The sequence below is a fragment of the Mesoplodon densirostris genome, chromosome 2 (assembly GCF_025265405.1).
Source record: "Mesoplodon densirostris isolate mMesDen1 chromosome 2, mMesDen1 primary haplotype, whole genome shotgun sequence".
Classification (NCBI taxonomy): domain Eukaryota; kingdom Metazoa; phylum Chordata; class Mammalia; order Artiodactyla; family Ziphiidae; genus Mesoplodon; species Mesoplodon densirostris.
Window position 1 is genome coordinate 128,622,111 of NC_082662.1, and position 15,190 is coordinate 128,637,300.

The following is a 15,190-nucleotide window of genomic DNA, read 5'->3' on the forward strand; positions in this document are numbered from 1 at the left end:
TGGTTCTGAACTACTGTGTTTTTGAGCCGTGTGTCTGCTCTTGATTGTTTTTTGTCTTATCTCGACAACTTGACTCTTCTTAGCGCAATATGTCTGACCTTAATCCTTGCTTTTATATCCCCTCCAGATTTGCCACATGTAATCTGAGTAAATAGCCAAAAAAGGTTCTCAATGAAGGACTTTCCTGGTAGTAAAGATCACAAATATGAGGATATAGGTGTTGTCATATCTGTCTTGGGTTTTTTATTTTAGAGTTAGATTTTTGGTTTTAGCTTCTTGTTTCCCTAATTAGCTATGTTGAAGAGTTGGGGGAGGAAAAGTAAGAGAAACATTTACTTTTGTGCCTACTTTGTGCCAGACTTTTTCTGGATAACTTATCTCACTGAATCTTCACAACAATCTTATGGGTAGATATTATTTTCTCATTTAACAATGAGGAAAATGAGAATTAAGGACTGATAGAGACAGGACTTACCTGATTTCAAATCTTCTCACTACTTTCCACTAATCATATCATATATGCTGCCTTTCCACTCTGTTGTGCTGCTTGACATTGTTAGATAAGCGATTTCTGGTTAAATTAGGTGTTAACTTGTGTAAGTCTCAGGGTTTCTAGTCCTTGGAGTAAAGGCAATTTTGAAGTAGGACTAACTTAGGAAATAATAATCTTAAACATAGTTATGTGCAGTTGTTGATCTCTGCTTTTTTAATGTGTTATAATGTGAAAACATATTAAAAGTATGTCAGTATTAACTGTGAAGTTTTTTTTCACAAGGGAGGAAAATTGGAAACATACTCATTTGAATCGTGAATAACAAGTAAATGATAAATGCTATACCTCTGGGCCAGCTTTTTGTAGTTATTGCTTCATAGTTCAGCCACATCATTTTATTTGGGTATTCAGGTAGTGGTAGTAGGAAACTACTAACCCTTGTTCTCAGGATTACTCTGTTACCTGTAAGGATGTGGAGAGCAAAATGAATGAATGAATGAATGAATGACGATAGATAGATAGGATAGGTTTGCTTATTTATTTAACATCTTTATTGGAGTATAATTGCTTCACATTGTGTTAGTTTCTGCTGTATGACAAAGTGAATCAGCTATATGTATACTTATATGCCCATATCCCCTCCCTCTTACGTGTCCCTCCCACCCCTCTAGGTGGTCACAAAGCACCAATCTGATCTCCCTGTGCTAAGTGGCTGCATCCCACTAGCTGTCTGTTTTATATTTGGTAGTGTATATATGTCCATGCCACTCTCTCACTTCGTCCCAGCTTACCCTTCCTTCTCCCCGCATCCTCAAGTCCATTCTCTTAAGTCTGCATCTTTACTCCTGTTCTGCCCCTAGGTTCTTCAGAACTTTTTTTTTTTTTTAGATTCCATATATACATGTTAGCATATGGTATTTGTTTTTCTCTTTCTGACTTACTTCACTCTGTATGACAGATTCTAGGTCCATCCACCTCACTACAAATAATTTGGTTTCTTTTTATGACTGAGTAATATTCCATTCTGTATATGTGCCACATCTTCTTTATCCATTCATCTGTAGATGGACACTTAGGTTGCTCCCATGTCCTGGCTATTGTAAATAGTGCTGCAGTGACCATTGTGGTACATGACTTTTTTTGAATTATGCTTTTCTCACAGTATATTCCCAGTAGTGGGATTGCTGGGACATATGGTACTTCTATTTTTAGTATTTTAAGGAACCTCCATACTGTTCTCCATAGTGGCTGTTTCAATTTACATTCCCACCAACAGTGTAAGAGGGTTCCCTTTCCTTCACACCCTTTCCAGCATTTATTGTTTGTAGATTTTTTGATGATGCCCATTTGGAATGGTGTGAGGTGATACCGCATTGTGGTTTTGATTTGCATTTCTCTAATGATTACTGACGCTGAGCATCCTTTCATGTGTTTGTTGGCAATCTGTATATCTATCTTCTTTGGAGAAATGCCTATTTAGGTCTTCTGCCCTTTTTTTGGATTGGGTTCTTTGTTTTTTTTGATATTGAGCTGTGTGGGCTGCTTGTATATTTTGGAGATAATGCTTTGTCAGTTGCTTCATTTTCAAATATTTTCTCCCATTCTAAGGGTTGTCTTTACGTCTTGTTTACAGTCTCCTTTGCAGTGCAGAAGTTTTTAAGTTTCGTTAGGTCCCATTTGTGTGTTTTTGTTTTTATTTCCATTTCTCTAGGAGGTGGGTCAAAAAGGATCTTGCTGTGATTTATGTCATAGAGTGTCCTATGTTTTCCTCTAAGAGTTTGATAGTGTCTGGCCTTGCATGTAGGTCTTTAATGCATTTGGAGTTTATTTTTGTGTATGGTGTTAGGGAGTATTCTAATTTCATTCTTTCACATGTAGCTGTCCAGTTTTCCCAGCACCACTTATTGAAGAGGCTGTCTTTTCTCCATTGTTTATTCTTGCCTCCTTTATGAAAGATAAGTTGACCATATGTGTGTGGGTTTACCTCTGGGCTTTCTATCCTGTTCCATTGATCTATATTTCTGTTTTTGTGCCAGTACCATACTGTCTTGATTACTGTAGCTTTGTAGTATATAGTCTGAATTCAGGGAGCCTGATTCCTCCAGCTCTGTTTCTTTTTCTCAAGATTGCTTTGGCTCTTTGGGGTCTTTTGTGTTTCCACACAAATTGTGAAATTTTTTATTTTAGTTCTGTGAAAAATGCCATTGCTAGTTTCATAGGGATGACATTGAATCTGTAGATTACTTTGGGTAGTAGAGTCATTTTCACAATTTTGACTTCTTCAGTCCAAGTACACGGTATATCTCTCCATCTGTTTTAATTTCTTTCATCAGTATCTTATAGTTTTCTGCATACAGGTCTTTTGTCTCCTTAGGTAGGTTTATTCCTAGCTATTTTATTCTTTTTGTTGCAATGGTAAATGGGAGTGTTTCCTTAATTTCTCTTTCAGATTTTTCATCATTAGTGTATAGGAATGCAAGCGATTTCTGTGCATTAATGTTGTATCCTGCTACTTTACCAAATTCATTGATTAGCTCTAGTAGTTTTCTAGTAGCATCTTTAGGATTCTCAATGTATAGTATCATGTCATCTGTTAACTGACAGTTGTACTTCCTCTTTTCTGATTTGGATTCCTTTTATTTATTTTTCTTCTCTAATTGCTGCGGCTAAAACTTCCCAAACTATGTTGAATAGTAGTGGTGAGAGTGGGCAACCTTGTCTTGTTCCTGATCTTAGAGGAAATGGTTTCAGTTTTTGACCATTGAGAACAATGTTGGCTGTGGGTTTGTCATATATGCACTTTATTATGTTGAGGTAAATTCCCTCTATTCCCACTTTCTTTAGAGTTTTTATCATAAAAGAGTGTTGAATTTTGTCAAAAGCTTTTCCTGCATCTGCTGAGATGATCATATGGTTTTTCTGCTTCAGTTTGTTAATATGGTGTATCACATTGATTGATTTGCATATATTGAAGAGTCCTTGCATTCTTGGGATAAACCCCACTTGATCATGGTGTATGATCCTTTTAATGTGCTGTTGGATTCTGTTTGCTAGTATTTTGTTGAGGATTTTTGCATCTATGTTCATCAGTGATATTGGCTTGTAGTTTTCTTTTTTTGTGACATCTTTGTCTGGTTTTGGTATCTGGATGACAGTGCCCTCATAGAATGAGTTTGGGAGTGTTCCTCCCTCTAGTATATCTTGGAAGAGTTTGAGTAGGATAGGTGTTAGCTCTTTTGTAAATGTTTGATAGAATTCACTTGTGAAGCCATCTGGTCCTGGGCTTTTGTTTGTTGGAAGATTTTGAATCACAGTTTCAATTTCAGTGTTTGTGATTGGTCTGCTTATATTTTCTATTTCTTCCTGGTTCAGTTTCGAAAGGTTGTGCTTTTCTAAGAGTTTGTCCATTACTTCCAGGTTGTCCATTTTATTGGCATAGAGTTGCTTGTAGTAATCGCTCATGATCCTTTGTATTTCTGGAGTGTAAGTTGTTACTTCTCCTTTTTCATTTCTAATTCTGCTGATTTGAGCCTTCTCCCTTTTTTTCTTGGTGAGTCTGTCTAATGGTTTATCAATTTTGTTTCTCTTCTGAAAGAACCAGCTTTTAGTTTTATTGATCTTTGCTCTCATTTCCTTTATTTCTTTTTCATTTATTTCTGATCTGATATTTATGATTTCTTTCCTTCTGCTAACTTTGGGGTTTTTTTGTTCTTCTTTCTCTGATTGCTTTAGTTGTAAGGTTAGGTTGTTTATTTGAGATGTTTCCTGTTCGTGAGGTAGGATTGTATTGCTATAAACTTCCTTCTTAGAACTGCCTTTGCTGCATCCCGTAGGTTTTCAGTCATCATGTTTTCATTATCATTTGTTTCTAGGTGTTTTGTGATTTCCTCTCTGATTTGTTCAGTGATCTCTTGGTTGTTTAATAGCGTATTGTTTAGCCTCCACGTGTTAGGAGTTTTACAGTTTTTTTCCTGTAATTGATATCTAGTCTCATAGCATATCAGAAAAGATACTTGATATTATTTCCATCTTCTTAAATTTACCAAGGCTTGATTTGTGACCCAAGATATGATCTATCATGGCGAATATTCCATGAGCACTTGAGAAGAAAGTGTATTCTGTTGCTTTTGGATGGAATGTCCTATAAATATCAATTAAATCCATCTTGTTTAATGTATCATTTAAAGCTTGTATTTTCTTATTTATTTTCATTTTGGTTGATCTGTCCATTGGTGAAAGTGGGGTGTTAAAGTCCCCTACTATGATTGTGTTACTGTCGATTTCTCCTTTTATGGCTGTTAGCAATTGCCTGTGTATTGAGGTGCTCCTATGTTGGGTGCATAAATATTTACAATTGTTATATCTTCTTCTTGGGTTGGTCCTTTGATCACTATGTAGTGTCCTTCTTTGTCTCTTGTAATAGTCTTTATTTTAAAGTCTATTTTGTCTGATACGAGAATTGCTACTGCAGCTTTCTTTTGATTTCCATTTGCATGGAATATCTTTTTCCATCCCTCTTTCAGTCTGTACGTTTCCCAAGGTCTGAAGTGGGTCTCTGTAGACAGCATATATACGGGTCTTGTTTTTATATCCACTCATCCAGTTTGTGTCTTTTGGTTGGAGCATTTAATCCATTTATATTTAAGGTAATTGTTGATATGTATGTTCCTTTTCCCATTTTCTTAATTGTTTTTGCTTTGTTATTGTAGGTCTTTTCCTTCTCTTTTGTTTCCCGCCTAGAGAAATTCCATTAACGTTTGTTGTAAAGCTGGTTTGGTGGTGCTGAATTCTCTTAGCTTTTGCTTGTCTGTAAAGGTTTTAATTTCTCTGTCAAATCTGAATGAAATCCTCGCTAGGTAGAGTAATCTTGGTTGTAGGTTTTTCCCTTTCATCACTTTAAGTATGTCCTGCTACTCCCTTCTGGCTTGCAGAGTTTCTGCTGAAACATCAGCTGTTAACCTTACGGGGATTCCCTTTTATGTTATTTGTTTTATTTTCCTTGCTGCTTTCAGTATTTTTTCTATGTATTTAATCTTTGATAGTTTGATTAATATGTGTCTTGGCATGTTTCTCCTTGGATTTCTCCTGTATGGGAGTCTCTGTGCTTCCTGGACTTGATTGACTATTTCCATTCCCATATTAGGGAAGTTTCCAACTATAATCTCTTCAAATGTTTTCTCAGTTCCTTTCTTTTTCTCTTCTTCTTCTGGGACCCCTGTAATTCGAATGTTGGTGTGTTTAATGTTGTCCCAGAGGTCTCTGAGACTGTCCTCAATGCTTTTCATTCTTTTTTCTTTATTCTGCTCTGTGGTAGTTATATCCACTATTTTGTCTTCCAGGTCACTTATCTGTTCTTCTGCCTCATTTATTCTGCTATTGATTCCTTCTAGAGAATTTTTACTTTCATTTATTGTGTTGTTCATCATTGTTTGTTTGCTCTTTAGTTCTTCTAGGTCCTTATTAAACATTTCTTATATTTTTGTGGATTTGGAAGGCTGACGATAAGTTATACTCAAATTTTCAACTGCAGGGAGGGTTGAGGCTCTTAACCCCGTGTTGTTCAGGGGTCAGCTGTACTTCTTCGTTTAATAAATCAACTGGGCGATTCTAGCATTCTGCAAAAGCTTTTTTTTTTTTTTTTTTTTCTGTTTCATATGCTTTAGACAGATTTTTCCCACCTCTTTCCAGGTACTTCGGCTATGCCCCGTCTTCCTCCATTATATCGGAAACCATCATGGTTGGGGGATGATGAGGTGGATGAACAAAGAGCTTTCAAGTCAAGTGGCAAGCCTGAAGAGAAAAATCGTGAAACTGGAACATCAGGTAAAAAAAGCTCAGACTATGACATTAAGTAGGTATTTTAGGAAGAACTTATCATCAAAGCAAAAATCTGTCTACCCTTAAAAGAGATGTGTCCCCTATTCTTTAATATGTTAAAAATAGTTGATGAATGTTTTAATGACATTGTCATTTTAAATTAAATTTATTTATTATGAATGATTCTCTCATAAAGTATTAATTCTAATATCTTTGTAAATCACTTTTATTTAAAATATTTTTCCTTATTTAACTTATTTATGAGGGTGTTAAAACTTGATATATAGTTAAGTAATATAATTGGACATTTTAAGTATTTTAAAATAATTTTTTAAATGTTTTAATTAGACCAAAATAGTAAATACAAACTAGTTTTGTGTGTTTTCATTAGATTCACAAACATATAATCATATTTTTAAATGAAAATTTTTTATTATGTTCAAAATGTATGAAGTTTAAAACTTCTTTAAAATCTCAGCATGCCCAATTTGTTGGGGTATGGTAACAACAAGATTAGCTGTTGAGCAGCCAGAAGGAAGAAATAATTCTGAATCACATTCTCAGATAAATAGTCAAGGAACATAATCTTTTGTTGCTGGAGGAGTTGAGTAATGAGCTAAGTGAAAAGCCAGAAAATCAAGATTTCCAGGAAATAAATGGAGGTATCAGTTGTCTGTCACATAAGGACTTGACAAGGACATCAACACTGAAGGATGAACAGCCAGTTTCTGTGATAATAGCAGATAAGGATTAGAACTGGAGGAATTAAATACAGGCACCAGGGAGCAGTATGGAAAGCCAACTTTGACTCTGAGTTAAGGATAGATTCCATCAGAAGTTCTGTCAACTTTCTACCTTTGACCATAATTCTACAAGGTAAATAAGAGGTTTTTATTAGCTGGAGAATAAGAGCACTGGTGCTTAAATATGCTCTAATTTTACCAGAGTACAAGTCTTAGAAAGCTGGCCTTATCAACTTGATCTTAAAGTGCCCCAAACTGAAAGTTGTCAACTTTGCAAATAAATTCCCATCTCAGTTTCCTTGTTTCTGTGGCCAACACGTTTTTTTCTTCATGTTCAAGCTCAGAAACTTAGTATTATTTAGCATACCCTCAAATGCAAATAATAGAAATGCCACCTGAGACTAAACAGGAAGGAATTCTACTGGCTAAAATAAATAACTGAACCTCTTCAGGATTGGTTAATGCAGCATCTCAATGGTGTCATCAGCTAGCTATTTTCTCTCGGACTTTCTGCCCTTCTATTCACAGTGGCTGCATACTGAGGGAGTTTCCCCTCATACTCATAGGCTGCTTGCCAGTAGCAGTTGGAGTGCATGCTGCTTTGATCACATCCAGTGGGAAATAGCAAAGGTCGCTTCTAGAAGAACCCCTGGAAACTCTCCCCAAAGTTTTCAACACATTTGTCATCTCATTGGCCTCTCATGGGTTCAGGAGTAGGTCACCTGCTTATTTCTGAACCAATCCCTGGCAAGGGTTATGAGATTATCCTTAAGCCAATTGTACCCATCCTGAAGCTGAATATGGGGTTAGTTTTCCCCCTAAGGCACATGAGCTGTATCAGGGAAGAGTTAGAGATACCTGGGAATGTTGGAGTTCTTGTAGGAGGGAGGAATAGGAAATGGATTTTGGAAGGCAGTCAAGAATGTCTACTTTATATGAAATCTTTGTGTCTTCCCTTCCTTTCACCTCATCTATTATATTGCCTACTTCTGTTGCCCTTTTTTTCCATTAATCATAACTGAACTATTTCCAGTTTCAACCCTTCTGCAGTTCATTTTGTATAATAAATCTAAGCTGCCGTTTTTTTTTTCCTTTCTTTAAGAAACTACAGTAGCTTCCTTTTGCTTGCCCAATAGGTATTATGTCAAAGTTCTCTCTAATTTTGTCCCACTTTCTTAGCCTTGCGTCCCACTACCAGTTGTTTAGTGCTCTCTCCCAGTGCATTTCCACATAAATTAGACTAATTCCTGCCTGCTCTTCTCCCACAGACATGTATACACATAAATCAGGTAATATAAAATTCTAAAGGGTATGTCTGTTTATATCTATTGCTAATATGTAACACTTTCCTTCAGTATTTTGTGTGTATGCCTTTTCATCTAAACTATAAGTTCCTTCAGGAATCACATATTATATTATCACTGTGTACTAGAGCCATCTAGGAGAAAGAGAGAGAGGGAGAGAGAGAAGGGGAGGGGGAGAGAGAGAGGAAGGAAGGGGGAGAGAGAGAGAGAGAGAGGAGAGTGAGAAAAAAAATGTGCTAATAATTGGTGGTTAACTTAGAAGAAAACACAGCAGAATTTAACTGTTGCCAAATTCTGAAAATAATTGTGATACTGAGTTTATCTGGCCATTAAAGATCCTTCCACCCTCACACACAAAAGAACTTTTGAAGTCTGAAATACATATCTTCTAGAATACAATCAATGTAATTATAATAAATGTAAATACAGTAAATGTAATTTTTGTCCTGGAGACAGAACCATGACTTATTAACAACAGCTAACACTTCAGTGGTGCTTGCTTTATCAAGACACTCTTCTTAGTGCCCTGCATATGTTTAATCATTTAATCCTTTCACAGTGATACCTAAAAGTAGTTACTGTTATCATCCCCATTTTATAAATAAGGAAACGGCGGCAAGGTTATGTGAATTTATTCACAAGGTCACCCTGCTAGCAAGTAGTTTAGCTGGGATTTGAACCCAGGTAGCCTGACTCGAGTCCATGCTCTTAACCACAAACAGCTAACATTTCAGCAGTCATTACACACACACACACACACACACACACACACACACAGTCACTCCAAAAGAATATACTTCGTATAGTATAAAGATTAAAACAAGCACTCCAAAAACAAATTGACATAAAAAATTGATCTCTCATACCTAAGTTAATGAAATGAATTTCAAACTGTGAAACATCCAGTAGTAATTTCATCCATGTGAATGAAACTAAATTCTTAAATGATTACCAGCTGTGTGGCGTGTCTCATTGAGTATCTTTTCTGCCAGATGACAAAAGCTGTCTAATAATCTTGGGATTATTTTTGAGTTAGAAGGAATTAAGTGATGCACGTCTTTTGTTAAGTAGCTTGAAGCACTCTGTCAGATTCAGCTGATTAAAAGCCTTAATGAGAGTCTCATTTGCTTTCTTATATTAGTATGAGGATGTTATTGTTTCAGATTTATCATTTGTAGTCTTTTAAAATATAGGGTGAGAGAAACAGTTTACTAATTTGAAATAATTTATGATGCCAGCATATATTGTAGAATCAAATTTGAAAATGCGTATTGAATGCTATTTCACTTGGTCATTTTGAAATTAAGGTTTTTTTTTAGTGTTTCAGATTATGAAATATAAATGATTAGTTTATTTGTGCTCTAAGCATGCTTTTTTGGTAAAAGCAAAAAGTTATTTGCTTCTTGGTTACCAATTTTTAGACTGTAAAATCTTAGTATTTATTTTGAAAGGTGAACATTCCAGAAAGGATAATAGAGAATCTACTACCTAGTAACTTTTTATGTCCCTTTCTGTGGGTCCATGTGTATCCAGAATCTCCTACCAATTTCCCTTAAAGCCCAAAGAACCCTAGAAGCAAATATTAGAGCAATCACGTTCTCCTGAAATTGTGTGAATATTTGAGTCCTATTAAAGGAGAATTTGTCCTCATTTTAGATCAGGTATGCTCTTCTACCTTCTAACTTGGTTTAAACGGTTTAAACACTTCTTAGGTTACAATTAAAGACCTTTAAGTGTTGCATACAGTTTGAAAAGGTGTGTACAACTGTGAAGAGTAGATTTTTGGCTCTTTTACACTGATTTTTAATCTAATTAAACTAAATTTGAAAACTTTTGAGTTGTAGTTCCTTTTTGGTAAAAGGAGTTTCCCAGTCTTTGTAATTTGAAGTACTTGAATATACTAGGTTGGATGGATATCTCAAGCAGAATTTGCCTTCATAATTATAGTCTTTATCATCTTGAAACAGCTTAATATTTCATTTAATTTAGTACAGAAGAATGAAGGGAACATATTTTCTGAATTATGTATGTTATCAGTTTCCCTGGAAGGTCACACAATCATAAAATACCTTAAGAATTTAAGGATATTGCTCTTCTGATTTTGATAAACATAATTAATTCTAGCATAATCAGTTATTAAATACTTTTAAATATCTAGCAATTGAGATTAATAATAAAATATTGGTATAAATAAAATATTAGTATTTTAGTATATAATTTAGTTTACTTTAGTATAAGCAAAATAGGTTTTGAATAGAAATGCATGTTAAATTCATAAATTTCAGAATGTTTCGTCAGTGTACGGAAAGAGGAAAGCTGTTTTATTTTTCTATATTAATTTAGAAGACCCCTAATAATTTTTCTAGTGGGCGTACAATTCCAAAATATACCAGGCCCACACTTGATCTGGTTTTATCATCTTCAGAGAAATGAATTCCTCTACATAATGAATTTTCCAGATGACTGAACTTTACTTTTACAACTGAAATTTTTTTCTAAGTTTAACCATTTCCTATATTTCTATTAAATGAATTACCCATGTCATTGCCTTCTTAAGCACAGAAGGCTGAATATAATTTAAATGTTTGCTTTATGACTCAGAAGCATCATTATGAACATCAGTGATTGAACTATGATACATTACAGTGATGCCTTTGGGAGACTTGAAGTATGTAAGACTGTTTGCTCCATATACTGAATGAATGGTTCTGAACTACTGTGTTTTTGAGCCGTGTGTCTGCTCTTGATTGTTTTTTGTCTTATCTCGACAACTTGACTCTTCTTAGCGCAATATGTCTGACCTTAATCCTTGCTTTTATATCCCCTCCAGATTTGCCACATGTAATCTGAGTAAATAGCCAAAAAAGGTTCTCAATGAAGGACTTTCCTGGTAGTAAAGATCACAAATATGAGGATATAGGTGTTGTCATATCTGTCTTGGGTTTTTTATTTTAGAGTTAGATTTTTGGTTTTAGCTTCTTGTTTCCCTAATTAGCTATGTTGAAGAGTTGGGGGAGGAAAAGTAAGAGAAACATTTACTTTTGTGCCTACTTTGTGCCAGACTTTTTCTGGATAACTTATCTCACTGAATCTTCACAACAATCTTATGGGTAGATATTATTTTCTCATTTAACAATGAGGAAAATGAGAATTAAGGACTGATAGAGACAGGACTTACCTGATTTCAAATCTTCTCACTACTTTCCACTAATCATATCATATATGCTGCCTTTCCACTCTGTTGTGCTGCTTGACATTGTTAGATAAGCGATTTCTGGTTAAATTAGGTGTTAACTTGTGTAAGTCTCAGGGTTTCTAGTCCTTGGAGTAAAGGCAATTTTGAAGTAGGACTAACTTAGGAAATAATAATCTTAAACATAGTTATGTGCAGTTGTTGATCTCTGCTTTTTTAATGTGTTATAATGTGAAAACATATTAAAAGTATGTCAGTATTAACTGTGAAGTTTTTTTTCACAAGGGAGGAAAATTGGAAACATACTCATTTGAATCGTGAATAACAAGTAAATGATAAATGCTATACCTCTGGGCCAGCTTTTTGTAGTTATTGCTTCATAGTTCAGCCACATCATTTTATTTGGGTATTCAGGTAGTGGTAGTAGGAAACTACTAACCCTTGTTCTCAGGATTACTCTGTTACCTGTAAGGATGTGGAGAGCAAAATGAATGAATGAATGAATGAATGACGATAGATAGATAGGATAGGTTTGCTTATTTATTTAACATCTTTATTGGAGTATAATTGCTTCACATTGTGTTAGTTTCTGCTGTATGACAAAGTGAATCAGCTATATGTATACTTATATGCCCATATCCCCTCCCTCTTACGTGTCCCTCCCACCCCTCTAGGTGGTCACAAAGCACCAATCTGATCTCCCTGTGCTAAGTGGCTGCATCCCACTAGCTGTCTGTTTTATATTTGGTAGTGTATATATGTCCATGCCACTCTCTCACTTCGTCCCAGCTTACCCTTCCTTCTCCCCGCATCCTCAAGTCCATTCTCTTAAGTCTGCATCTTTACTCCTGTTCTGCCCCTAGGTTCTTCAGAACTTTTTTTTTTTTTTAGATTCCATATATACATGTTAGCATATGGTATTTGTTTTTCTCTTTCTGACTTACTTCACTCTGTATGACAGATTCTAGGTCCATCCACCTCACTACAAATAATTTGGTTTCTTTTTATGACTGAGTAATATTCCATTCTGTATATGTGCCACATCTTCTTTATCCATTCATCTGTAGATGGACACTTAGGTTGCTCCCATGTCCTGGCTATTGTAAATAGTGCTGCAGTGACCATTGTGGTACATGACTTTTTTTGAATTATGCTTTTCTCACAGTATATTCCCAGTAGTGGGATTGCTGGGACATATGGTACTTCTATTTTTAGTATTTTAAGGAACCTCCATACTGTTCTCCATAGTGGCTGTTTCAATTTACATTCCCACCAACAGTGTAAGAGGGTTCCCTTTCCTTCACACCCTTTCCAGCATTTATTGTTTGTAGATTTTTTGATGATGCCCATTTGGAATGGTGTGAGGTGATACCGCATTGTGGTTTTGATTTGCATTTCTCTAATGATTACTGACGCTGAGCATCCTTTCATGTGTTTGTTGGCAATCTGTATATCTATCTTCTTTGGAGAAATGCCTATTTAGGTCTTCTGCCCTTTTTTTGGATTGGGTTCTTTGTTTTTTTTGATATTGAGCTGTGTGGGCTGCTTGTATATTTTGGAGATAATGCTTTGTCAGTTGCTTCATTTTCAAATATTTTCTCCCATTCTAAGGGTTGTCTTTACGTCTTGTTTACAGTCTCCTTTGCAGTGCAGAAGTTTTTAAGTTTCGTTAGGTCCCATTTGTGTGTTTTTGTTTTTATTTCCATTTCTCTAGGAGGTGGGTCAAAAAGGATCTTGCTGTGATTTATGTCATAGAGTGTCCTATGTTTTCCTCTAAGAGTTTGATAGTGTCTGGCCTTGCATGTAGGTCTTTAATGCATTTGGAGTTTATTTTTGTGTATGGTGTTAGGGAGTATTCTAATTTCATTCTTTCACATGTAGCTGTCCAGTTTTCCCAGCACCACTTATTGAAGAGGCTGTCTTTTCTCCATTGTTTATTCTTGCCTCCTTTATGAAAGATAAGTTGACCATATGTGTGTGGGTTTACCTCTGGGCTTTCTATCCTGTTCCATTGATCTATATTTCTGTTTTTGTGCCAGTACCATACTGTCTTGATTACTGTAGCTTTGTAGTATATAGTCTGAATTCAGGGAGCCTGATTCCTCCAGCTCTGTTTCTTTTTCTCAAGATTGCTTTGGCTCTTTGGGGTCTTTTGTGTTTCCACACAAATTGTGAAATTTTTTATTTTAGTTCTGTGAAAAATGCCATTGCTAGTTTCATAGGGATGACATTGAATCTGTAGATTACTTTGGGTAGTAGAGTCATTTTCACAATTTTGACTTCTTCAGTCCAAGTACACGGTATATCTCTCCATCTGTTTTAATTTCTTTCATCAGTATCTTATAGTTTTCTGCATACAGGTCTTTTGTCTCCTTAGGTAGGTTTATTCCTAGCTATTTTATTCTTTTTGTTGCAATGGTAAATGGGAGTGTTTCCTTAATTTCTCTTTCAGATTTTTCATCATTAGTGTATAGGAATGCAAGCGATTTCTGTGCATTAATGTTGTATCCTGCTACTTTACCAAATTCATTGATTAGCTCTAGTAGTTTTCTAGTAGCATCTTTAGGATTCTCAATGTATAGTATCATGTCATCTGTTAACTGACAGTTGTACTTCCTCTTTTCTGATTTGGATTCCTTTTATTTATTTTTCTTCTCTAATTGCTGCGGCTAAAACTTCCCAAACTATGTTGAATAGTAGTGGTGAGAGTGGGCAACCTTGTCTTGTTCCTGATCTTAGAGGAAATGGTTTCAGTTTTTGACCATTGAGAACAATGTTGGCTGTGGGTTTGTCATATATGCACTTTATTATGTTGAGGTAAATTCCCTCTATTCCCACTTTCTTTAGAGTTTTTATCATAAAAGAGTGTTGAATTTTGTCAAAAGCTTTTCCTGCATCTGCTGAGATGATCATATGGTTTTTCTGCTTCAGTTTGTTAATATGGTGTATCACATTGATTGATTTGCATATATTGAAGAGTCCTTGCATTCTTGGGATAAACCCCACTTGATCATGGTGTATGATCCTTTTAATGTGCTGTTGGATTCTGTTTGCTAGTATTTTGTTGAGGATTTTTGCATCTATGTTCATCAGTGATATTGGCTTGTAGTTTTCTTTTTTTGTGACATCTTTGTCTGGTTTTGGTATCTGGATGACAGTGCCCTCATAGAATGAGTTTGGGAGTGTTCCTCCCTCTAGTATATCTTGGAAGAGTTTGAGTAGGATAGGTGTTAGCTCTTTTGTAAATGTTTGATAGAATTCACTTGTGAAGCCATCTGGTCCTGGGCTTTTGTTTGTTGGAAGATTTTGAATCACAGTTTCAATTTCAGTGTTTGTGATTGGTCTGCTTATATTTTCTATTTCTTCCTGGTTCAGTTTCGAAAGGTTGTGCTTTTCTAAGAGTTTGTCCATTACTTCCAGGTTGTCCATTTTATTGGCATAGAGTTGCTTGTAGTAATCGCTCATGATCCTTTGTATTTCTGGAGTGTAAGTTGTTACTTCTCCTTTTTCATTTCTAATTCTGCTGATTTGAGCCTTCTCCCTTTTTTTCTTGGTGAGTCTGTCTAATGGTTTATCAATTTTGTTTCTCTTCTGAAAGAACCAGCTTTTAGTTTTATTGATCTTTGCTCTCATTTCCTTT

At 35.4% G+C, this 15,190-nt stretch overlaps 1 protein-coding gene across 1 annotated transcript in view; it reads left to right on the forward strand.

The window, feature by feature from the left end:
- The window catches only part of LOC132476092 (centrosomal protein of 170 kDa-like), a 197,710-nt gene that overhangs the window by 91,847 nt on the left and 90,673 nt on the right, over positions 1 to 15,190 (forward strand). Inside the window, exon 12 of the mRNA XM_060077823.1 lies at positions 6,182 to 6,316. Coding sequence (XP_059933806.1) covers positions 6,182 to 6,316 — 135 coding nt within the window. The remainder of the gene's footprint in view (positions 1 to 6,181; positions 6,317 to 15,190) is intronic.